The 22,810-nt window shown below is 42.0% G+C and overlaps 1 protein-coding gene across 1 annotated transcript in view; it reads left to right on the forward strand.

Annotated features, from left to right (window-relative positions):
* The window catches only part of LOC146634382 (NACHT, LRR and PYD domains-containing protein 12-like), a 46,909-nt gene that overhangs the window by 18,398 nt on the left and 5,701 nt on the right, over window positions 1–22,810 (forward strand). Inside the window, exons 7-9 of the mRNA XM_085377327.1 lie at window positions 1,717–1,896; window positions 9,994–10,167; window positions 20,298–20,471. Coding sequence (XP_085233453.1) covers window positions 1,717–1,896; window positions 9,994–10,167; window positions 20,298–20,471 — 528 coding nt within the window. The remainder of the gene's footprint in view (window positions 1–1,716; window positions 1,897–9,993; window positions 10,168–20,297; window positions 20,472–22,810) is intronic.

Genomic DNA, 22,810 nt, shown 5'->3' on the forward strand with positions numbered 1-22,810 from the left:
CATATTTAGAGTGTTACTCCTCCTGTCTATGATACCAATAACCTAGGTATTGAAGCAGTCGAACCACTGCTCCGGTGGCCATAGCATAGTAAGCTGAGACCCCTTATAATACTGTTAAGATATAACTGAATTATTGAATAAGAACAGACAGAAGGCTACGAGTAGATAACAAAACTCCCCGTCTCCGTGCAACAGGTATTACGTCATTATTACCTCATTGACTTCTACCCAACAGGTAGAAGTCAATGAGGTTGTCTCCTTATTTATCAAAGAAAAAAAATAAGATTATCAAGTTAAATTAAGGTAATAATCAGCATTTCAGTACTATAGCACTCAGACTACATCGCTACACTCGGAAGGGAAAAGCAACGTCTTACGTGGATCCCGACTGCGCCTCTATAACTATATGGAGTGTTTGGTACCTGCATTTGGTGCCATTGTTTTATTAGTAATACTTCTTCATGGGGCTTCCGGAGCCTTTGGGAGCCTCTCAATGTACTGTTGAGCCTGGTCAACGGAGCTGAAAAACTTTCTGGCGCCGCTGGCCTGCGTTATGCGAAGCCGTGCTGGGAAGAGGAGAGCCGGGCTCAGGCCTCGCCTGTAGAGCTCCGACATAATGTCCTTGTACTGCGCCCGCTGATTGAGGACCTCAGGGCTGTAGTCCTCCACAATTCGGATAGGCACGCCTCGGTAGTCGAATTTCCCTCTCCTCCTAGCTTCTCGGATGATAAGGTCCTTGATCTGGTATCGGTGCAGGCGGATGATCACCGGGCGAGGTGGGCGTCCCACGGGCGGCTTCGCTGCGAGGGAGCGATGCGCTCTATCAAGCTCCGGTGGAGACTGAAGTGTTTCTTTGCCCAATAACTCACAGAGAAGGTTGGAAAAGAAGTGAGTGGGGCGCCCATTTTCAGTGTCTTCAGGCAGTCCAAGGACGCGGATGTTCTGACGCCTGCTACGGCTCTCCAGGTCAGTGACTTTGTTCTTTAGCTGGTTGTTGTCTTCGCGAAGAGCGGCACACGTGTTTTCAAGGTCGGCGACATGTTGGCTCAGGTCTTCAGTTGCAAGCTCCAAGGATGAAACTCTCTCGGCCTGTTCCTCTTGGGCTTGTCGTACCTGGTCCAGTTTTGAATCGAGGGCGTTAAATGAGGTCTTAAATTCAGATGCCAACTCATCTCGGTGCTGCTGGAGCAGCGTGGTGATAGCCTCCAGTGTTAAGCTAACGTCCTCCTTTTTGTTCGCTTTTGCACTCTTAGCAGCCATGGGAAAGGGTTAAAAGTGTTCAAAACACTAGAAAAGTAGTTACGAGTGTAAGCGACTTAAAGGTGGCAGCTGAAGGGGTGAAACTGGTCAAAGCGGAGTTAAGTTCACCGGAGCAGCTCGTTCCTGCGTCTATTCGGGTCGCATGCTGACCGGAAGTCCTCCACACTTCACCTTTAAAAGTGAAGCCTTGTGGTTCCTGGAAGGAAAAACACGACTTTTTCAAGTCTTTGTCCTGTTTTTATGATAAATGTACGACTTTAATGTGAAACATTCAGAGTTTTTTCTCCTGTTGTGTTTGTTTGAAGCTGCTTCCTGTTGGCTTCAGCTGTTTGGAGTTTTCATTTTCTAAACTTCTACATTCTGAACCTTCTTCAGCTCTGAACAGATGATGAAACACTGAATGATTTCAAGCTCACACTTTGTCTAATAAACTTACATCTTTCATTCTTTATACAGACTGTGGGGCTGTGGTTTGTCAGAGATCAGCTGTGATTATCTGGCAGCAGCACTGAAGTCCAACCCCTCGTATCCCAGAGTGCTGGACCTGAGTGGAACCTACAACAACCTGCAGGATTCAGGAGTGAAGCAGCTTTGTGTTCTTCTGGAGAATCCACGATGTGGATTTGAAACTCTGAGGTCAGTCACATGTTTTACTTGTGCTGAGATGAATATGATGTGGATGTTAATGTTGGAGGACTTCCGTTTTCGGGCAATGGAGTAAGGTGTGTCGGCCACTAGCACCTGCCTAACTTTTTTTGAAATTTTACTCTCTGAGCCCCATTTTGCTGTTAGATATGAATTTTTCGGGTCATTTATGAGTGTCACACTGGAAGAATGTCCAAGGGAAGGAGACAAACCGAGAAAAACCTCACTGGTGAGAGCTGTGCTAACGCTGGTGCAGCAGAGGATGCTAGTGCAGCCCTGAACCCGCCGCTTGTCGCCCTGCTCGAACAGCACAGAACAGCCATAGCCGCAGATTTTAAGGCTACATCGGATGTAATTAACGGTAAGCTGGACAAGATTCAAGCGGAAGTTGCAAATCAAGAAGTACGTATTGGTGAGCTTGAATCAAACGCAGTGGATGTTGTTCAGCGTTTAGCAGTGCTCGAAGCTATGTATGATTCACTACAGGAGGAAAACAAACTTTTCAAAACTAAACTTTCCGACCTGGAGAGTAGAAGCAGAAGGCAGAACATCCATCTGGTGTGTTTGCTGGAATCGGTGGAGCCGGGTCCACAGGCCAACTGAGTTCTTTTCCCGGCTGCTGGTGGAGGTCTTCGGCGCACAAACTTTGCCATCCCCCCCGGAGCTTGACAGAGCACACCGTAGCCTTATGCCCAACCCGGGCCCTGATGGAAGCTCAGTCATTATCCGCTTCCACTGCTTCCAGATTAAGGAGCTGCTGATAAGGGAAGCACGGAGATGCCGAGGGACGTTGGAATACTGCGGACATAAACTCCTGTTTTATGAGGATTACAACGCCGACGTCCAAAAGCAGCAAGCCCAGTATAAGGATGTTATGGCCGAGTTATACCAGAGAGGCCTTTGTCCTTCCCTTCTCTTCCCCGCCAGGCTCCGCATTACTCTTTCAGATGGGAAAATCCGGCGATTGGAGTCAGTTGAGGAGGCCTCTCGCTTCATTCAAACCATGGAAGAAAATCGAAGCTCTCCATCCTGAGTTGGACACTGTAGAGCACTCACCCTAATTTACAACTATAACGGGTCGGACTAGCCTAAATGGCGTCCTCGTTGTGACTGACATTATACAGCCGCACTGTTGGCATAGCAATATATTCTTTGCTGTTCATTTTAAGGTAAAACTGGTTCGTTGTTTGGTTGATTTGTTTTTTGTTCTTTCTTCTTTCTCTTCTTCGTGGCCTGAAAACTGAGACCCTGGCTCGAGTTTAGGGGCTACTGTTCAAGGGTGCAGGTATGATGCTGGTGGTATGGGGAGTTCTTGACTAATATGGGAAGAAAGCAGGGCTTTACGCGGTTGCTTTTTAATGCAACCTGCTGGGTGATATTGGTGGGTGGTATTGTTTTAGGTTTTTTTTACACAGTGATATGTTATTGTATTGCATTTTCTTTCTGGGGTGGGGTTGGTTGTCAGGTTTTGTTTTTTTTGTTTTGTTTTGTTTTTGTCCCCTCCCTTCCCTCCTTTGGCAACTCTGTACATAAAAATGTGGGACTTCCTTGATGAGTGGTAATCTTACCTTTGTTAGCTGGAATGTGAGGGGGTTGAACCACCCAATAAAGCGAAAGAGAGTCTTATCACGTCTGAAGCAATTTAAGCCCGGGGTAGTTTTTTTGCAAGAGACCCACTTGCAGGATTCAGATCACTCACGATTGGCAAAATGTTGGTCAGGACAGATGTTTCACTCTAATTTTAAAGCAAAAGCTAGGGGTACAGCTATTCTTATCGATCGGAACATCCCATTTGTTCCATCTAATGTTTTGTCAGACAAAAACGGACGGTTTATAATAGTGTCTGGCAAACTCTGCGACAGGTCTGTGACTTTGGCTAACCTTTATGCACTCAATTTTGATGATGTGCAATTTTTTCAACGCCTGTTTTCACACCTCCCGTACTTAAATACTCCCTCTTTGATTCTGGGGGGCGATTTTAATCTTTATTTGCATGTGGTATTAGATCGTTCATCCCCCAAACCTGCTACTCTTAATAAATCTGCAACTTATTTCTAGTCTTTTCTTGAAGATCATGGTCTCACGGATCCCTGGCGGTTTTTGTTCCCTACTGGTAGAGATTATTCTTTCTTTTCACACGTACACCACACCTACAGTAGAATAGATTATTTTTTTATTGACAATTTGCTAATTAATAATATTAGATCCTGAAGCTATGAAAGTATTACTGTCTATGATCATGCCCCCCTCGTGCTCAAAATAGCTTTTCAGGCCTGCGACTCTGTGAGAAAGGTCTGGAGATTGGATCTTCTGAAGTTAAAATTTTTCTTACTGAGAATAGAACACCTGGTATGCCAAACAGGACTGTGTGGGAGGCTCTGAAGGCATTTCTGAGAGGAGAAATCATCTCAGTGGCAGCATTTAAAAGACAGTGAGCACAGAGGGAACAGAGGCTTATTTCAGACCAGATTTTAAACATCGACAGGCAGTACGCTCAGTCTCCTTCACTGGCGCTATATAAAGAACGCTTAAGTTTACAAACCAAACTCAATCTATCAAACTCAATCAATGTTAAAATTCTGTCTAAGCTACTGGCGCACAGGCTGGAAAAAATTCTTCCTGCTATAATATCTCCCGACCAAACTGGCTTTATAAAAAATCGGCACGCCTTCTTTAACATACGGCGACTTTTTAATATTATCTATGCCATGTTGTGCCTGAATGCCTTATTGCTATGGACGCGGAAAAAGCATTTGATAGGGTGGAGTGGGAATATTTGTTTTTTACTTTAGAAAGGTTTGGAATGGGCCCCTTATTTTGCTCATGGATCAAACTTCTTTATGCAAGCCCCACGGCTTCAGTGGTAACTAACTGTCGCTACTCTGACCATTTTAGGCTCCACCGTGGAATGAGACAGGGCTGCCCTTTAAGCCCTTTGCTTTTTGCCCTTGTAACTGAGCCATTAGCAATTGCAGTCCGTGGTAGTGGGGACATAAAGGGCATATGGAGGGGGGGGGGGGATTGAGCATAGAGTTTCACTGTATGCCGATGACCTTCTTCTATTTCTTTCCAACCCGCTTACCTCCTTACCCGCTGTACTTAATATACTGAATGCTTTTAGTCATCTCTCTGGATACAAAATTAATATGAATAAGAGTGAACTGTTTTTGATTAACGAGAGTGCTCGAAATCTGGATTTGGTAAATGTTCCCTTTAAAATAGTCACGGATCACTTTGATTACCTTGGGATATGTGTCACAAAGCAATTTAATTGTTTGTTTAAGAAGAATCTCCTCTCCCTGCTGGAACAGTGCATGCACATGCTGTCCAGATGATCCCCATTATCCTTATCTTTAATAGGTAGGATTAACTCATTGAAAATGATGCTACTTCCAAAATTCTTATATGTTTTTCAATGCCTCCCTATCCTGATTCCAAAATCATTTTTTAAATCTCTAGACTCACTGATCACTTCATTTATTTGGAATGGTAAACCTCCTAAATTGAAGAAATCTATTCTTCAAAGGCCCAAGCCGGCTGAGATTTAGGCCTCCCTAATTTCCAGTACTATTATTGGGCCGCCAATATCATGTGTTTGTTGTATTGGAGACACTATCATCTTGACCCGTCACCACCAGTTTGGGTTGCCATGGAGTCATATTCAAGTGGGAAAATTTCTCTACCTGTGACTTTAGGTTCATCACTCCCTTTGGCATTACCTCTACCCAGTAACAATAGAGTTGTCCAGCAGTCTCTTAGAATCTGGTCTCAGTTTAGGAAGAGTCTGGGTATCCGGGCTTTCTCACTTCAAAGCCCAGTTGCAGCAAACCACCTATTTGCTCCCTCAATGGCAGATAATGCTTTTCATATCTGGCATAAAAAGGGCCTAAAATCCTTTGCAGACTTATATGAAGATGGACAATTTGTAAGTTTCTCTCAAATATCCACCAAATTTGGCATAGCTGCAGCTCAGTTTTTTCGGTTCTTACAGGCCAGACACTACGTGCAGAGTGTGACAGCAGAATTCCCCCAAATGCCTCCACACAATCCAGTAGATGATTTTTTTAATGGTAAACCCAACCTCAAGGGGCATAATATCAGCCTTGTACAGCTCAATTTCCAATTTACAAGGCTCTTCAGTAGCTGCTGTCAAATCTAAATGGGAACAGGACCTTACCTTTCATATTATGGATGAACTGTGGGACTCTATCCTTGGCCAGGTTCACAATATATCAATGTGTGCTCGACATACACTTATCCAATTTAAGATAGTTCATCGGGGGCATTGGTCCAGGGATAGACTGGCACACATATACCCAGGGGTGGACCCAGCCTGTATAAGGTGTGGGGGTGCTCCTGGTACATTGTTTCATATGTACTGGTCCTGCCCTTCTTTGTCCACCTTTTGGAAATCTGTTTTCCATACCATGTCTGAAGTCCTGCAGCATCAAATTGAACCAGAGCCACTCTGTGCTATGTTTGGTGCGGTCCAGAATCTGAATCTGTCCAACTCCAGACTCAAAACATTAAACTTTTCATTATTGTTGGCCAGGCGAGCTATACTGCTGAAGTGGAAAGGCTCTTCTCCCCCCTCACACACACAATGGCTAAAAGATATAATGTCTTGTATGGATTTAGAAAAAATAGATATACAGTTCGTGGGTCTAAAAAAATTTTTTATAAACTGTGGTCCCCCTTTCTGGACTTCTTTGAAAGGGCCACAACTACTGTTACTGAGTAGTCCAAGGGAACCCCCCCCCCTCTTGTTTTTTTTTTCTTTTCTTTTATGTGTCTGTTTGTTGATTTTTGCTTTTGTTTTTGTTTTTTTCTGTTTGTTTTTTGGTTTAGTTGGGCAGAAGGCTGCCAATTATTTGTTGTTTAACGGTTAGGGTGGGAACAAGATTGAAATTTTGGACCATTCTGAAGCATTTTGTGTTATTGTATACATTGTATTGGAACCTTTGTCTAATAAAAAGACCTTTGAAAGAAAGAGATGAATATGATGTGAAAGTTGTGCTGACACTGTGGATCAGTAGGCCCACACACCTCTATACAGGAAGTCTGGTTCTACTCTTTGTAGAACTTCTGATCCCTGATCCTCTGAGTCTTTCTCAGTAGATAATGCAGAGTTCTGAGCTGATGTGGGTGAGAGGACTCAGGCAGCCTGACAGAGTTGATGTCCAGGTCTTCCCTGCTTGTCCTGATATACATAAACATGAGTATCCTTGCAGGTCAGATCTCATCAGTCACATCTCTTAGTGCAGTTCTCCTCTAGATTGTAGTGGATGTTAAACTAGGATGATTTTAAGAGCCTGGACCGCGGACTCCAAGGGAAGTTATGACTTGGAAAGACTAAACCAACCTATTAGAGGTCTTCGCACTAACATAGATAAATACTCAGATTTACACCTTTAGTGTCTCACAAAGGGTTGAAAAGTGAATGTGCACAGAGAGGTTGGTGGTGAGACGGACACTTCCAGCACTGTAGATGTGTTCCAGATCAGTGTTCATGGAAATAATCCGGGGAGCAGGATTCCTTGATGAATGTCACATCTTCTTAAATGTCTGTGAAGGTTCTCAGTCATCCAGGTCATCATAGTCAAAGGAGCTTGCAAAGAAAAGCGTCTGGACTTCTTTAAGTTGCTTGAAGACGTTTCACCTCTCATCCGAGAAGCTTCTTCAGTTCTAAGGTCAAATGGTGGAGAGTCCCAAATATAAACCTAGTGGGAGTGACCCCCACAGAGGGACAAAAGGACCCCCTGATGATCCTCTAATTGCCTGAGCCAAGGTGTGAAATTGGGTGTGAGACCCAATCAGCCAGAGTTTCGGGTGTGTTCATTGTGAAACCTGGCCCCACCTTGTCATGCGAATTCCTGAGGTCAGATGGCCCAGGATGTGAGTGGGCGTTAAGGCGTCTGGGAAGGGATCTCAAAACTGGATTATAGATGGCAGAGAGTTGGTGTCGTAAACCCCCGCCTCTGTTCAAAGATGGTCGCTCACAGTGGACATAGATGGCTTCTTTCACTCCTCTTTCAAACCATCTGTCCTCTCTGTCCAAAATGTGAACATTGGCATCCTCGAAAGAGTGTCCTTTATCCTTAAGATGCAGATGGACTGCTGAGTCTTGTCCTGTGGAGGTGGCTCTTCTGTGTTGTGCCATGCGCTTGTGAAGTGGCTGTTTGGTCTCTCCAATGTAGAGGTCTGAGCATTCCTCGCTGCACTGTACAGCATACACCACGTTGTTAAGTTTGTGTTTTGGCGTTTTGTCTTTCGGGTGAACCAGTTTCTGTCTGAGTGTGTTGCTGGGTCTGAAATACACTGGGATGTCATGCTTGGAGAAAACTCTCGAGTTAGGAGAGTCCCACACCCAATTTCACACCTTGGCTCAGGTGATTAGAGGATCATCAGGGGGTCCTTTTGTCCCTCTGTGGGGGTCACTCCCACTAGGTTTATATCTGGGACTCTCCACCATTTGACCTTAGAACTGAAGAAGCTTCTCGGATGAGAGGTGAAACGTCTTCAAGCAACGTAAAGAAGTCCAGACGCTTTTCTTTGCAAGCTCCTTTGACTACATCTTCTTAAAGTTATAATCCACAGGGAAGACTGTGAAACTGTCGATCTGATATCTACTCAACCAATCAGGTGTTTACATGCCCTTCACTGATCTTCAGCCCCACCTTATTATCACCCCCTCTCTCTCTTTTACATCTCAATTATCTTCACTTCACATTTCAGTCAGTTCAGATTTCATTAGCACGTTCACTTTAGCATAATCCATTTTAATCCAAACACCTTTCTCTTTAAACTCTGTTTGTCAGTCACAGTATATCCAGTACAATCCTCTTTTTCACTGAGTCACACACATTCAGAGATCAGAGTGTCCTGTGTGTGCTCTCATTCACTCACACTCACTCTCATATGGCTGAAGTCTGTTTGTACACAGGCTAATCTGGGACTCTCCACCATTTGACCCTAGAAATAAAGAAGCTTCTTGGATGAGAGGTGAAAGGCGAAACGTCTTCAAGAAACTTAAAGAAGTCCAGATGCCTTTTTTTCTAAGCTCTTTAGATAACTGCGAACCTTCACAGACACCTCATCAGTGTCACTCTCAGAGCTACCAGCCCTTTGCTACAATCACAAAGCTCTTCATTGAAATCAATGATATCAAAGCTAGAATCAAATGAGTCCAAGTCTTCTGCTGATTCAGCATCACATTCATCTTTGCTCCTTGTCCTGCATCCCCACCATGGACTTCATTCCTTTCCAAGCCAGCCTTGAGTGTCCTTTATTCAGCTCATCCTCTGCTTTACTCTTATACCTGATTTTAGCTGCTTTATCTCTCTTTCGACAAGTTTCTGTGCCTCGATCTTTTTCTTCTCTCCCTCATAACAAGACAGCTTCTTATGACTGAGAACATGTTGGAGTGATTTACTAATCCAGGGCTGATTTTTGGGGAAAATAGTTCCTGTTTTCAAAGTAATCCCCATTTTTCCAAGAATGAAATGTAAGTAGAAATAAATGATCTAAGTGAGAACATGAGCCTTTAAAAAGGCTCTTCTGAGGCTGCTGCCAGTGGTCAAAGCCTCCAACAAAGCTCTGTAAGTACATATGTGATCATAGCTTTAGCTTTTAAATGTTTATTCTAGTTAACACAGATCAGGTGGAACAACTCAAATAAAATATCAAAAATATTAAGTGGTCATCGGTACTCAGTTTGTTCAATACTGAATACATTGGAGCACCAATTGTCCACATTTCTGAAATATTTCTGGGTGTAACTGTCACCAAAGTGCAATTTAGACCTGGCCTGTGGTTGTTATCTAAGTGATAATCATCAATTCTACTAAAACAAATACAAAATAAAGAAGTTTGACACATTCTGTTGATATCAAAAGCACACTGAACAAGTCAGTGTTGTTTTACTGCTGTTCTCTCTTCACTTCTTCTCTGATTCTCTCCACATGTTGCTCTGCATCAGTGCTCAGTTTCCTGACAAAACAAGATGAAATATTGCTAAATATAATAGTATCTCATTACACTTCAACATAAGTGTTTTATTTTTGTAATTGTTTATCTGTTATTTTTCAGACTGAGTCACTGTGACCTGTCAGAGAGAAGCTGTGAAGCTCTGTCCTCAGGTCTCAGCTCTCAGACCTCTAATCTGAGACAGCTGGACCTGAGTAACAGTAACCTGAAGGATTCAGGCGTGAAGCTTCTGTCTGAAGGACTGAAGAGTCCACGCTGTACACTGGAAACTCTCAGGTGAGATCAAGCATTTTTCTTTCATCAACTGACAGAATTAGCAGATTAATAATAAGGCAGTCCTCTAATAAGAGGAGAAGTGGAGGTGTTTTGAAGGGCAACGTACTCTTATGTTAACAAGACAGGAAGTAGTTCCTGGGAACTGCTTCCTTTGTTATTGTCTAAGTAGAAACATGATGGTGAAACAGTGATGAGTTTGCAGAGGTGGATCCACAGCACACAACACAACAATGCTGTTGCGTGCTGAAAGCAGACTTCTCACAGATTCTGAGGCTGCAGGTTTCATCACTGTCCAACCAAAATTCACTGAACCAGCAGTAAATGAACGTCCAAAACGACGCTTCATGTTTAAAAAACAGATGATGAGGGGGATTTGTGTTTACATCTTTTTTGTGTGATCTGTTCACCTGCTGTTTCAGCTGTTTGGTGGTTGTTGAGATGGTTTTGTGAACTTTTAGCTGAGATTCTGACGTTTCTGTAGATACCACACATGTCTAATTACTTTGTACAGCATGAATGGCCATAACGAGGTTTTTAACAGTAAGAAAAGTTGTAAAACTTCAGAAAATATAGTTAAAAGTCCAAAACCTTCTACGTCTGGTGGCTTGTGGTAAGGAGCAGATCAAACGAGTAAAGAATTACGTTAAATGGCTTCAACAGCACATTCAGGTCTGTGAGACTCATTCAGACACTGAGCCGTGGCTCTGTGCTACATGCACATATTTCTGCATCTCTGCCATTCAGACACACTTTATATATAGTTTATTTTATGTAGTATTCAATACTGAACTGTACATTTAGTCTTTTTAAAGGCAGCAAGTTTTATTCAGTGTTTTCATAAAAGCCTTATTTCTATCCATTTACTGCTATTAGGAAGAACACGTGAGGTTTAAGACCTGGACCAGTTTGAAACCTTTTGTCCTCCACAGTGGAAAATAGGTGGAAATAAAAATGGGTCTCATTTTAGCCAGCTCCTAATTTTATCAGTTCTACTCTCAGCGTCTCCTGTATATCTCCTGTATAAATGTTGCACTCAGCTTTGTGGTCTCCAATATCACTGAAATGCAGCCAGATGCTGCTCATTTTGCCTTTTCACTCTTTCCTGACACGCTTGCATTTCAATACAGCTCCCATTTCTCTGTGTACTGGTCTCTACCACTACCCTTGCTGTCTATGGGACATTTCCGTCCTCTTTCACATAATGGTATGATCCCAGTCTGTCTCTTAAAGTGTTTGGCCAAATGAAGGGCCGTGCAGAGAGGTTTAAAGGGGCGGGTGCTCAAAGTTAAAAAGGGGCACATTGAACCAGGCTGAATAACAACAACACACATTCATCAAGAATCTAATATGGGAAGGGCAGGGCTGTGTTGATCTGAGACTGTAGACATTAAAAAGTCCATAGGAGAGATGGTAGCTGATTAAACAAGTGTCATGAGATAATAACAAAATGCAAAGATTGGTGACAGCGCTTGGAACCATAAGGCAACAAAAAACCGTGAGAAATAATTTAAGCTCTGCCTGTGAATCACTCTTTGCTTCTCTTCTTCCTTCCATCCCATCATTTCATATATCACTCTCCACTTGCTGTCTATGTGAGAACAAGGCACAACTTGCTATTGCAATAAACTATAATCTAATTATCCACACCTAACAACTCCAGCACTTAATCTAAATGATGACAGAAAAATGTTATAGCACTGCCTTTAGTAGCCTCACACATCTCCTACTGTTTCCTCCTCATGTCCTTACCAGCCATGTCTGCACAATGTTATATCATGGGTAATATTTTTTTTAAAAATCCATCTAAATAAAACACACACATGCACACACACACAGTGACATTTTAGACCTTCTTCAGAATACTGTATATACTATGGGCATCATGGTGCTGATCCAGAATCCTTACATTATTATTTATTACTAGAGCTACAATAATAAAGCAAAGAGGAGGGGGAAGTAATAAATATGAAATTATGTATTTATGATGATTCCATTTGTTTCACTATCCACTCTGTGCAGGGGCAAAGCTTATTACATGTTTAAACTGTAGAGATACAATCATTTTACTGCTGTAAAATCCAACTTTTGTCTTATTTAAAATATAAATCTAATATAATCTGCTTCTTAATGTATGTTCTTTAAAATACAGCGTGTGTTTTTAATATATTATAATTATAATAATGCATAATTATGTGGACATGCATATTAGATCGTTTTTTAGTGAAATATAATCCCCCCAGAAAGGCAGGAAAAGCCCGGAAACTTACTTTAAAACTAAATATGTTCTAAATACTTTAAAACTAAATATGTTCCCTAAAACGGTGACAGAGCTGCAGACCCATGACAGCCTTACACAGGTAGCCAGCAGCTGTGACCAGCACTACTTGTGCAGTTAATAAAAGGACAGGTAATGTTTGTCGCGCTGTTGCACACACAGCACGCTCGTTTGTTTCAGTTCGTCAGTAGCAACAAGACAGCTTACCAACGTGTACGTAATAAGCTAACACTCCTGGGTGCTACACACTACAGTGTGCGCTGTACACCTACTTACTGGTTTTGTCGCATCAGTCTGTGTCTCTGAGTTCACTTGTGTTTCTCCTACAGCTCCGGACCGCTAAAAATGCGCGTGCTCTTTGTGAGCTCGTTCCCGGCTCGTAACCAGCGCGTTCTGCCGTCAAGGGCGATCATTGGTTAAATGTGATCATGTGACTGATGCAAGCCAGATCCTTTTATTTAGCAAAACTGTGATTAATAGTTAAATGTTATTGTTGAGGGGCACAGACAGGACTCCGCACGCACACACACATTAAAAATATATATATATATTTTTTTAAAAAGTTGCCCCAACAAAAGGGCACTTTGGGCACCCATCAGGAAACGGGCAGGTGCTCAAGCCCCTCTAGCCCCCCCCCCCCCCCCCGCACGTGCCTGGCCACATGGTTTGCTCATCAGAATAAAACCTCAGCCGTGTTCACATTGATTATCAGCAAGCCTGAAAATTCATCAATATTTGACATACGAAATTATCTCAAGGCCTAGATTTGGCCCACGGGCCATATGTTTGACACCGCTGGTTTACACAGTTTGGTATTCAATGTACAAGTGAGTTAGCTCTCAGCTAACTAGCAGACAAGCTAACTGCTGGGACTGCGTCTTTCTAACAAGAGCGTCAGACACTCAGACTGGTTTCCTTTGTGGATGATGATGTGTTCTCACGCTGATCCTTCATGCTGATGCTGCCATCCACCCACTGCTCCTGGATTCCTCATCATCATCTCCATCAGCCCTCACAATACTCCACCTTCATCAGCTTCATGTTCAGCATGCTGGATGGACAGTAATTCTTTCCATGGGTTATGGTGGGACATTGAGAGCTGAAGTCAAACAGCAGTGAGAAAGACTTTAAGCTGCTGGACTCAGTCACTATATCCTGTTGTCCTCATAGAACCTGGACACACAGACTCACCTGTGACACAGTGACACACAGTGTGGGCTACACACACATTAGAAAGTGGATCAGTCACACTTGTGCAATCATTTGTTGTGCTGGGAAACCATGAACACTTTGAATCACATTAATGGCTTTGTTACAGCAACATTCAATCATGAGTTCAAAAGTAGTGCATTGTGTACTTATTTTAATAGTACTGCAGTATGAGAAGTGCAACATTCAGTGTGCAGAAACAGATCAGGTGCTTTCTAACAGCAGTGTTCCCTTTAACACAGCAGCAGTTCAAATATTTCTGTCAGTCTGAGCTGAAACATGAATCTAATCAAATATCAAATCAAAGTTCTTTGCCTCTGCCAGGACGTTAACATTTGATCTAGTTTTTTACAAAGTTCCCTCAGCGTCCAGAGCCACCAACATACCTTTGATCAACAGCAAGTGAACATTTATAAATGTGTGTTTGCAGAACAGGAAGCAGCAGAACTATTGTTCTGTTATCAGGCAGCAGCACAAACGCTCATCAGCTCATTTACTGTGCAGGACTTTGAGTGTGTGAAGTGTGTGTTTGTGCTGGATTTCCTCTGGAGAATCTCAGTCAGAAACCAGACAAAGAAAAACTCTTTCAACAGTCCAGGTTGAGTTGACAACATGAACTGCATTTATCTTCCTCTGACTGACATGTTCTTCCTCCTCTGCACCGAGCCAGCTGCTGAGACTCACAAGCTCATTGACATTTTCTGATGATAAAGAAACTCTCTTCTTCTGCACAATATGAGCAGCAACAGAGAAGAAGCTTTCACAGGTACAGATGTTGCAGCTGTGGCCAAGTACATGTGCTTCATGTTGGAGCAGCACTCTAATGGACAGGCCTCTGTACTGATGGTGGGCTCTGCTCTGTAGCCACCACACTGTTCTCAGCTGAGTCTTCCTCCTGTTCACACTCTGATGAAGCACCAACAGGGCCAACTTCTTCTCTGGTGGCTCGGATGTTGTTGCTTCCACAGGTTTCCCTCCAACAACCCTCTGTTCCTGCAGTGAGTTCAGTAAGATCTGGGTAAACACTTGAGCTCCTTGAATCTGGCTCCAGCAGCAGTTTTCACATATACAATGTTGGCTTGCGTGTCTCCAGGTCTGTTCTGAATGTAGACTTGAATTTGACCACGTAGGCGGGGTCATCACCTGAGCTGTCCATCACCTGAGAGAGATGACAAAACACAGAATCACAGAGCATGAAACCAACGTTTCTCCTCCCAGAAGTTCAGTCACAGACCTGCAACAGAAACAAGAGTCAAAGATTCAAATGACGCAGAGCTTTCATTTACTTATATCCACAAACATGTCCTCTACATATTCATGCTGTATTTACACACACATACAGAGGCTGTTTGTCTCTCACACACAGACAGGACACTGAGAAATACATCATGTTAAATATACCTGCAGGCTTCCAGCTGTGCACTTTGTCCCTGTCAGCTGTGATCGCCATGGCAACCTTGGTGTTGTGCGCAATGCAGGGATGTGTTCAAAGGGAGACGTCTGGCAGCAGCATCATATTTGATGCACTATCTGTACTGAGTGTGCTGACTTTATTTCAAATGTCCCACTGCTGTGCAACATGAATCACATGTTCTGCACGTTTCTGTAACTCCCAGGTAACCATGGTTACCCAGCCACGCCCAGTAGTCTCCAGAGAGACCAACAGCTGGTTCATGTTGTAACGCCGTGGCTTTCTTAGTCTCCCCTTTTTCTACAGCTCATGTGTTCTTCTTGTGATGCTGCGTCTTGAGGCTCATACATGCCGTCATTTGTTGATCCTAAGAACGTTCCTCAGACCGACTTCTTCAACAACACAAACCTGCAGTTTGTAGCTACTCACTTCACTGTGGCGTTTGTTAGCTTGTCTTTCTTTGGTTTATCTAGACTCCTCCCACCAGCTGAATCTACGTAGTCTGCCCAAGCCTCCCACCTCTGTTTGTTTGGGTGGTTTGTTTGCTGCCATCAACAGCGTGTAATGCATTTAAGTGATACTTCAGACATGAAGCACTCCGGTGATAAAAAAAACTCAACTTTGCTTCCAGATAACTTTAGTTGTATCAACACTGCCTCCTGGAACAGTTTAAAATGAACATGTCAAAGATCTGTACCTGTCTCCATGTTTCTGTCCCCGCCCCTTTCTTTCTGTCCTGGGTCATGTGAGCGCTGCAGTAGTATTAGGCCCACCCTCAATGCTCCCATTGGCTGAGATGCATAATGATGCCCATTTCAAGCCAGCCCTGATCAACATCCCTCCTGTGACCCATGGCTTTTATATTCAGAGCCAGTGAGCACTTTCACAATAATCATGATTTTAAAAACTGTGATTAAAATAATTGCTGACGTTAATCAATTAATGAGTTAACGCGATTATAACGTCTTCTGTAAGACGCTTTTCTGTCCCCCACTCGTTACCTGTATGAATGGCACCTGTTTGAACTCATCATCTGTATAAAAGACACCTGTCCACAGCCTCAAACAGTCAGACTCCAAACTCCGCCATGGCCAAGACCAAAGAGCTTTCGAAGGACACCAGGAAAAGTATTGTAGACCTGCACCAGACTGGGAAGAGTGAATCTACAATAGGCAAGCAGCTTGGTGTGAAAAAATCAACTGTGGGAGCAATCATCAGAAAATGGAAGACATACAAGACCACTGATAATCTCCCTCGATCTGGGGCTCCACGCAAGATCTCATCCCGTGGGGTCAAAATGATCATGAGAACGGTGAGCAAAGATCCCAGAACCACACGGGGGGACCTGGTGAATGACCTGCAGAGAGCTGGGACCAAAGTAACAAAGGTCACCATCAGTAACACACTACAACGGCAGGGAATCAAATCCCGCAGTGCCAGACGTGTTCCGCTGCTGAAGCCAGTGCATGTCCAGGCCCGTCTGAAGTTTGCCAGAGAGCACATGGATGATACAGCAGAGGATTGGGAGAATATCATGTGGTCAGATGAAACCAAAGTAGAACTTTTTGGTATAAACTCAACTCGTCGTGTTTGGAGGACGAAGAATACTGAGTTGCATCCCAAGAACACCATACCTACTGTGAAGCATGGGGGTGGAAACATCATGCTATGGGGCTGTTTTTCTGCCAAGGGGACAGGACGACTGATCCGTGTTAAGGACAGAATGAATGGGGCCATGTATCGTGAGATTTTGAGCCAAAACCTCCTTCCATCAGTGAGAACTTTGAAGATGAAACGAGGCTGGGTCTTCCAACATGACAATGATCCAAAACACACCGCCCGGGCAACAAAGGAGTGGCTCCGTAAGAAGCATTTGAAAGTCCTGGAGTGGCCTAGCCAGTCTCCAGACCTCAACCCCATAGAAAATCTGTGGCGGGAGTTGAAAGTCCGTGTTGCTCGGCGACAGCCCCAAAACATCACTGCTCTCGAGAAGATCTGCATGGAGGAATGGGCCAAAATAGCAGCTACTGTGTGTGCAAACCTGGTAAAGACCTATAGTAAACGTTTGACCTCTGTTATTGCCAACAAAGGTTATGTTACAAAGTATTGAGTTGTATTTTTGTTATTGACCAAATACTTATTTTCCACCCTGATTTACGAATAAATTCTTTACAAATCCTAACATGTGAATTCATGGATTTTTTTTTCACATTCTGTCTCTCACAGTTGAAGTGTACCTCTGGTGCAAATTACTGACCTCTGTCATCATTTTAGGTGGGGGAACTTGCACAATCGGTGGCTGACTAAATACTTTTTTGCCCCACTGTATCTGAACAAGAATATTTTCAATTCTTTTGGCAAGAATGTATGTAAATAGCTTAAAGTCCTGGTTAAGAACACTAATGGGGAGATAATTTCCACAGTCAAGCCTGTCCTTTCCTTCTTTAGCTATTATAGAAATAGAAGCCTCATTCCAAGATGGGGGAATTACTCCCGTCTTTAAAATAGAGTTGAATGATGTTCTCATCAAAGGAATCAGTACCTCTTTCATTTCTTTATACCAGTCTGATGGGAATCCATCTGGGCCAGGGGATTTATTCGGTTTCAATTTTGTAATAGCTTTTTTAATTTCAAATTCAGATATGTCCTCGATTAGGGTTATATTCTGTTTTTCATTCAACTTTGGTAGGTCGAATGAATCTAAAAAAGATACCTTTAGTGTCCACTCTAGGTTGTGTATATAGTTCTTTGTAGAATTTTAGGAAGGCTGACTGAATATCTTCAAGTTTATACACAATGTTATTTGTTTGAGGGTCCTTTATTTTATATATTGTATTTTCTAATTGTTGTTTTTTTAATTTATAGGCCAGTAATTTAGCAGATTTGCCTCCTACCTCATAGTATCTTTGTTTTAAAAAAACATATTTTTTTGTATTTCACTTGAAAAAATTTCATCAATTTCGTTTTTCTTCTTTTGTATTTCTAGTTGTAAATTTGTAACTGCGCTTATTTTATGGGCTTCTTCAAGATATTGTAGTTGTGTCTGGAGTTTTCTTAAATGCTCATTTCTCTTCTTTTTAAAGTTAGCGCTGTAACCTATGAGTTTTCCTCTTGTCACTGCTTTTAGGGCGTCCCATAGAATACTCGGGGAAACTTCTTCATTATTATTTTCCGCTATATAATCTATTATATCTTGACTAATTTGTCCTTTCATCGTGCTTAGAATACTTGTATTTAATCTCCAGGATGTAACTCTTCTTTCGTATCCAAGCACTACTTCCAGGTACATTGGGGCATGATCCGATAAATCCATCACTCCTATCCTGCAATTGATCACCCTGTTAAAGTCTTTTTGGTACATAAAAAAATAATCCAGTCTAGAATAAAATGAATGAGGGTGAGAAAAAAAGGTATAGTCCTTCTTGTTGCGGTTTAGTTCTCTCCATACATCTATGAGCCCTACGTCCTTTAAGATTAATTTGATGTTTTTGGTTGTTTTATTCAATCCCGGGGCGTGTGGGTTTGATGAGTCCAAGGACGGGTTGAAGCGAACATTCCAATCTCCTCCCAAAATCAGAGTACCTTGTGCCTCTCCAACAATCAGTTCAAAAACCTTTTTGAAAAATTTTATCTCTGATCCTGGGGGAGCATATACATTTATAAGAGTAATCAGTATCCCCTCCAGGTACCCTTTGACTAACACAAACCTCCCCTCCTTATCATTGATTTCTTGGATGCATTCAAAATTTAACCTACTAGAAATTAGAATTACCACACCCCTTTTAGAGCTCTGAGGGCAGGAAGAGGAATACTGATTAAATTTCCATTTCTTTAATTTATCATGTTCAAGCTTTGATAAGTGAGATTCCTGTATAAAGGCAACTTCTATTTGTTCTCTTTTTATTTTTGACATAATTTTACTTCTTTTAATATGGCTCCCCAGGCCATTTACATTAAATGACACTATTTTAGTTACCTTACAGGGCATTAATGTACGACCTTATATAATTCCAATCTCTGTACATAGCCAAAGATCGAAAAGTACTCCCCCAGAACAGAAAAAAGAAGAAAAAAAAAGAAAAAAAAAAGAAAAAAACATTGTACAACGAAAACATATAATCATGTTGACTTCCAAAAACATAATCGCTATATTAGCTATATTTGGTGAGGGAAAAACTCTTCTGTCCACTTGTGGAAGAGTGCCCTCTCCGGCACACAGGCCGAAAGCCCAGTGGTCTGTAGGGTCCAATTTATTGTGCAAATAAATGACCCGACTTTAATGTAATTTTATATGCCCTCTTTATAAGATTAACTAATTATATAACAAAACAAGTTAATCGAAATAAAATTCATATACTCAGTTCATCTTAGGTCTCAATATTCTTGAGTTTACCTCTAGTATAGTGCTCCATCACACACTTGCTGTTTATCCACTGTCATCTTGGTGCCTAAATATCTGAAGGCGTTCCTTGAAACCCAGTTTTGGGGTCGAGTTTCCACCTTTCTTCTTCGTACTTGTTTGCCAAGTCTGCTGTTTTATTTGATCCAAGAATGAGTTTCTGTCTTTCACAACTTCTGTTTATATTCTTTATGATCTCTGGCACCAGTTCATCTGTAGGCTGAGCTCAGTCCATCCATTTAGTGAAATGATGTTTAAAGGTCTCCTTGTTGTGTGAGCGTGCACAGATCCTGAAGCAGAAAGCCTGGGTTACAGAGAAATGATCATCACTGTGATGATGCTCATCATCTCCGACTGGGATGGGACTGTTGGTGGACTTCCCATGATGCTCTGCTTTTTTCTCCCCTCTTTTCACTCCTGATGCTTTTATATGTCACTACTGCATGTCCTTAACTTTTGTCTTCTCTCTCCTTAGTTTGTGTTTTGTTCTTGTCTCTCTGAGCTCATCTCTTCTCTTTCCCCTCACCCTGCAACCAGTCATGGTAGATGCTCCTCCTGGAGCCTGTTTTCACTGGGAGGATCTTTGTGTCAAAGGGAGTTCTTCTTCCCACCATCACCAAGTGCTGCTCACAGTCGATTGTCTGATGTTTGGGGCTTTCTCTCTAATATTGGAGGCTGTTACCTTACACTGTTAAACAGCTTCAGATGACTGTTGTTGTCTGTTGGGTATTGTCACTTATAAATAAAGTTACATTGAATGGATGTAAATGAATAGATGTTATTGTGACAAAGAGAAAACGGTTGTTGACAGATAGATTGTTTTTGTGTGTCTGCAGTCTGTCAGGCTGTCTGATCACAGAGGAAGGCTGTACTTCTCTGGCCTCAGCTCTGAGCTCCAACCCCTCCCATCTGAGAGAGCTGGACCTGAGCTACAATCATCCAGGTCCCTCAGGAATGAAGCTGCTGTCGGCTGGACTGAAGGAACCAGGCTGGAGACTGGACACTCTCAGGTATGAAGAATGTCTGATAGAGGAGGAAGAGCTGGAAGCATTTGCTGTGTCTTTCACTCACTTCCTGTTTGTTTCCTGCAGATGACACATGAACAATCACACATGCAGGAATATTTTCAGGGACAGACACACTAGTCTAGCTGGATAGTACGTGGATATTTATGTATTTATGTCACTCATGGAAGCCTATTTAGCATTAACGTCTCACATCATTATAACACAAGAGAAAAGGGTATTAGCGTTAGCTACTAATGCTTATTCACCTCAAATTAGCTTTAGCTGCTAATGGTAGCCTACTTAGCATTAACTCCTCACTAATATAATGCTAATTCACATCAAATTAGCAATAGCTGCTGATATTGTTATAAGGAAAGAGAAAACGGTATTAGCATTAGCTGCTAATAATTATTCACCCTAATTAGAATAAGCCGCTAAAAGCAGCCTACTAAGCATTAACTCCTCACATTGTTGTTACCCAACGGAAAAGAGTATTAGTATTAGCTACTATCATTTTTAATAAGTAAGAGAAAACAGTGTTAGCATTATTGAATAATGCTAATTCACACTAAATTAGCATTAGCTATTTACAACAGCATACTTAGAATTAGCCCCTCACATTGTCAAAAAGTAAGGGAAAACAGTATTAGCATTAGCACATAATGCTAATTCACGTCAAAGTAGCATTAGTTAATAATGGTAGCCTACTTAGCATTAACTCCTCACTAATATAATGCTAATTCACATCAAATTAGCATTAGCTGCTCACATTGTTAAAAGGGAAGGGAAAACAATATTAGCATTAGCTGCTAATAATTATTCACCTAATTAGAGTTAGCCCCTAATGGCAGCCTAGTTAGCATTAACTCCTGACATCGTTATAATGCAGGGGAAAAGGGTTACCATTATCAGATAATGCTAATTCACATCAAATTAGCAATAGTTAATAATGGTAGACTTCATATCATTAGCTGCTGTCATTCTTACAAAGCAAAGGAAAACAATATGAGCATTAGCTGCTAATGCTTTTTCATCTAAAATTAGAAATTGCCACTAATGGCGTCCTATTTAGCATTAACTCTTCACATTGCAGGGAAAAAGTTAAAATTGAATGAAAAAAAGTGTTCACATTACCTACTCATATTGTTAAAAAGTAAGAAAAAATATTGTTGGCATTAACAGATAATGCTATTTCACCTCAAATTAGTATTAGCTAATAACGGTAACCTACTTAGCATTAGCTGGTCACATTGTTATAAAGCAAGAAAATATGGTATTGACTATGTGCACGTTAGCATATGCTACTTCCGGTGCGGAAACTCCTGTGGGGAGCTTTGTTTCCGGTGTCCTATTCGCGCCTGGTTTACGGTCCAAAACAAGTTAAGCAAATGAATGAATCAAGCGGTGATTTACATTTCTATAGATGCCTTGGGCATTTATCCAATATATCTGTAAATGATGTTCATCAACTTGTCAATATTTTTCCCCGGCGCCTCAGAGCAAAAAAGAAAATGGATTCAAATGTTATATTTCTCAGCTGTCCCTCGTTTATCACGGGTGTTATGTTCTAAAAATAACCAGCGATAGGTGAAATCAAGTAGCCAATTTTATTTTTTGAAGGTGCAAATCGTTTCGTGGACATCGTGGACATATAGTACTGCACTTCAGAGTCACACTGCTAGCAATCGATGCAGCGATTCTGTACTGTACAGGAGAGACGTCACGGAGGAGATCGTCTGCAGCGATCCGGACGCAGGACACAATGTGACGTAAAAAGAAATAAGCATGCAAACTTGCACTAAAAAATCTGCGAAACAGCGAGGTGAAAGTTGAATCGCGTTATTAGCGAGGGACCACTGTAATTTTTAAGGTAAGTCACAACATACCCTTCGTATATACTAATGTATAGAAACCCTTACCAGCAATCATTCATTTTTGTGTGGCTTTTTTCACGGTTTGTTAACATGCTGTGTGGGTGTGTACTTGACTAGCTGATATCGACATAACGGGAAACATCCGGTTTGACTATTCTTCACCTGTACTTTGAATGCTGAACATTTGCCTGTTTAAATCATAAGACCAGTCACTATACAGAGATGTGCTTCTGAATGTGGACGATGTGTCTTCTGCTGCAGTAATGCAGTTCTGCTTGTGTTGAGTTATGTAAACAACTGATCGATCTAAACGCTTTAAACGTCAAAATTGATGATTAGATTTTTTTATGACACAACAGTGGTGAGTGTTCCCACCTTCTGCTCCTTGCAACTTAACGCGATCTTTCCGTTTTCGAGTTTTGGACATGATTTTGGAGTATATCTTCGCAGTAGCGATTGACCGCAAAG

Source organism: Diplotaxodon limnothrissa, linkage group LG3 (assembly GCF_057381915.1).
Source record: "Diplotaxodon limnothrissa isolate DT_005_m linkage group LG3, D_limnothrissa_male_GT1.1, whole genome shotgun sequence".
Classification (NCBI taxonomy): Eukaryota; Metazoa; Chordata; class Actinopteri; order Cichliformes; family Cichlidae; genus Diplotaxodon; species Diplotaxodon limnothrissa.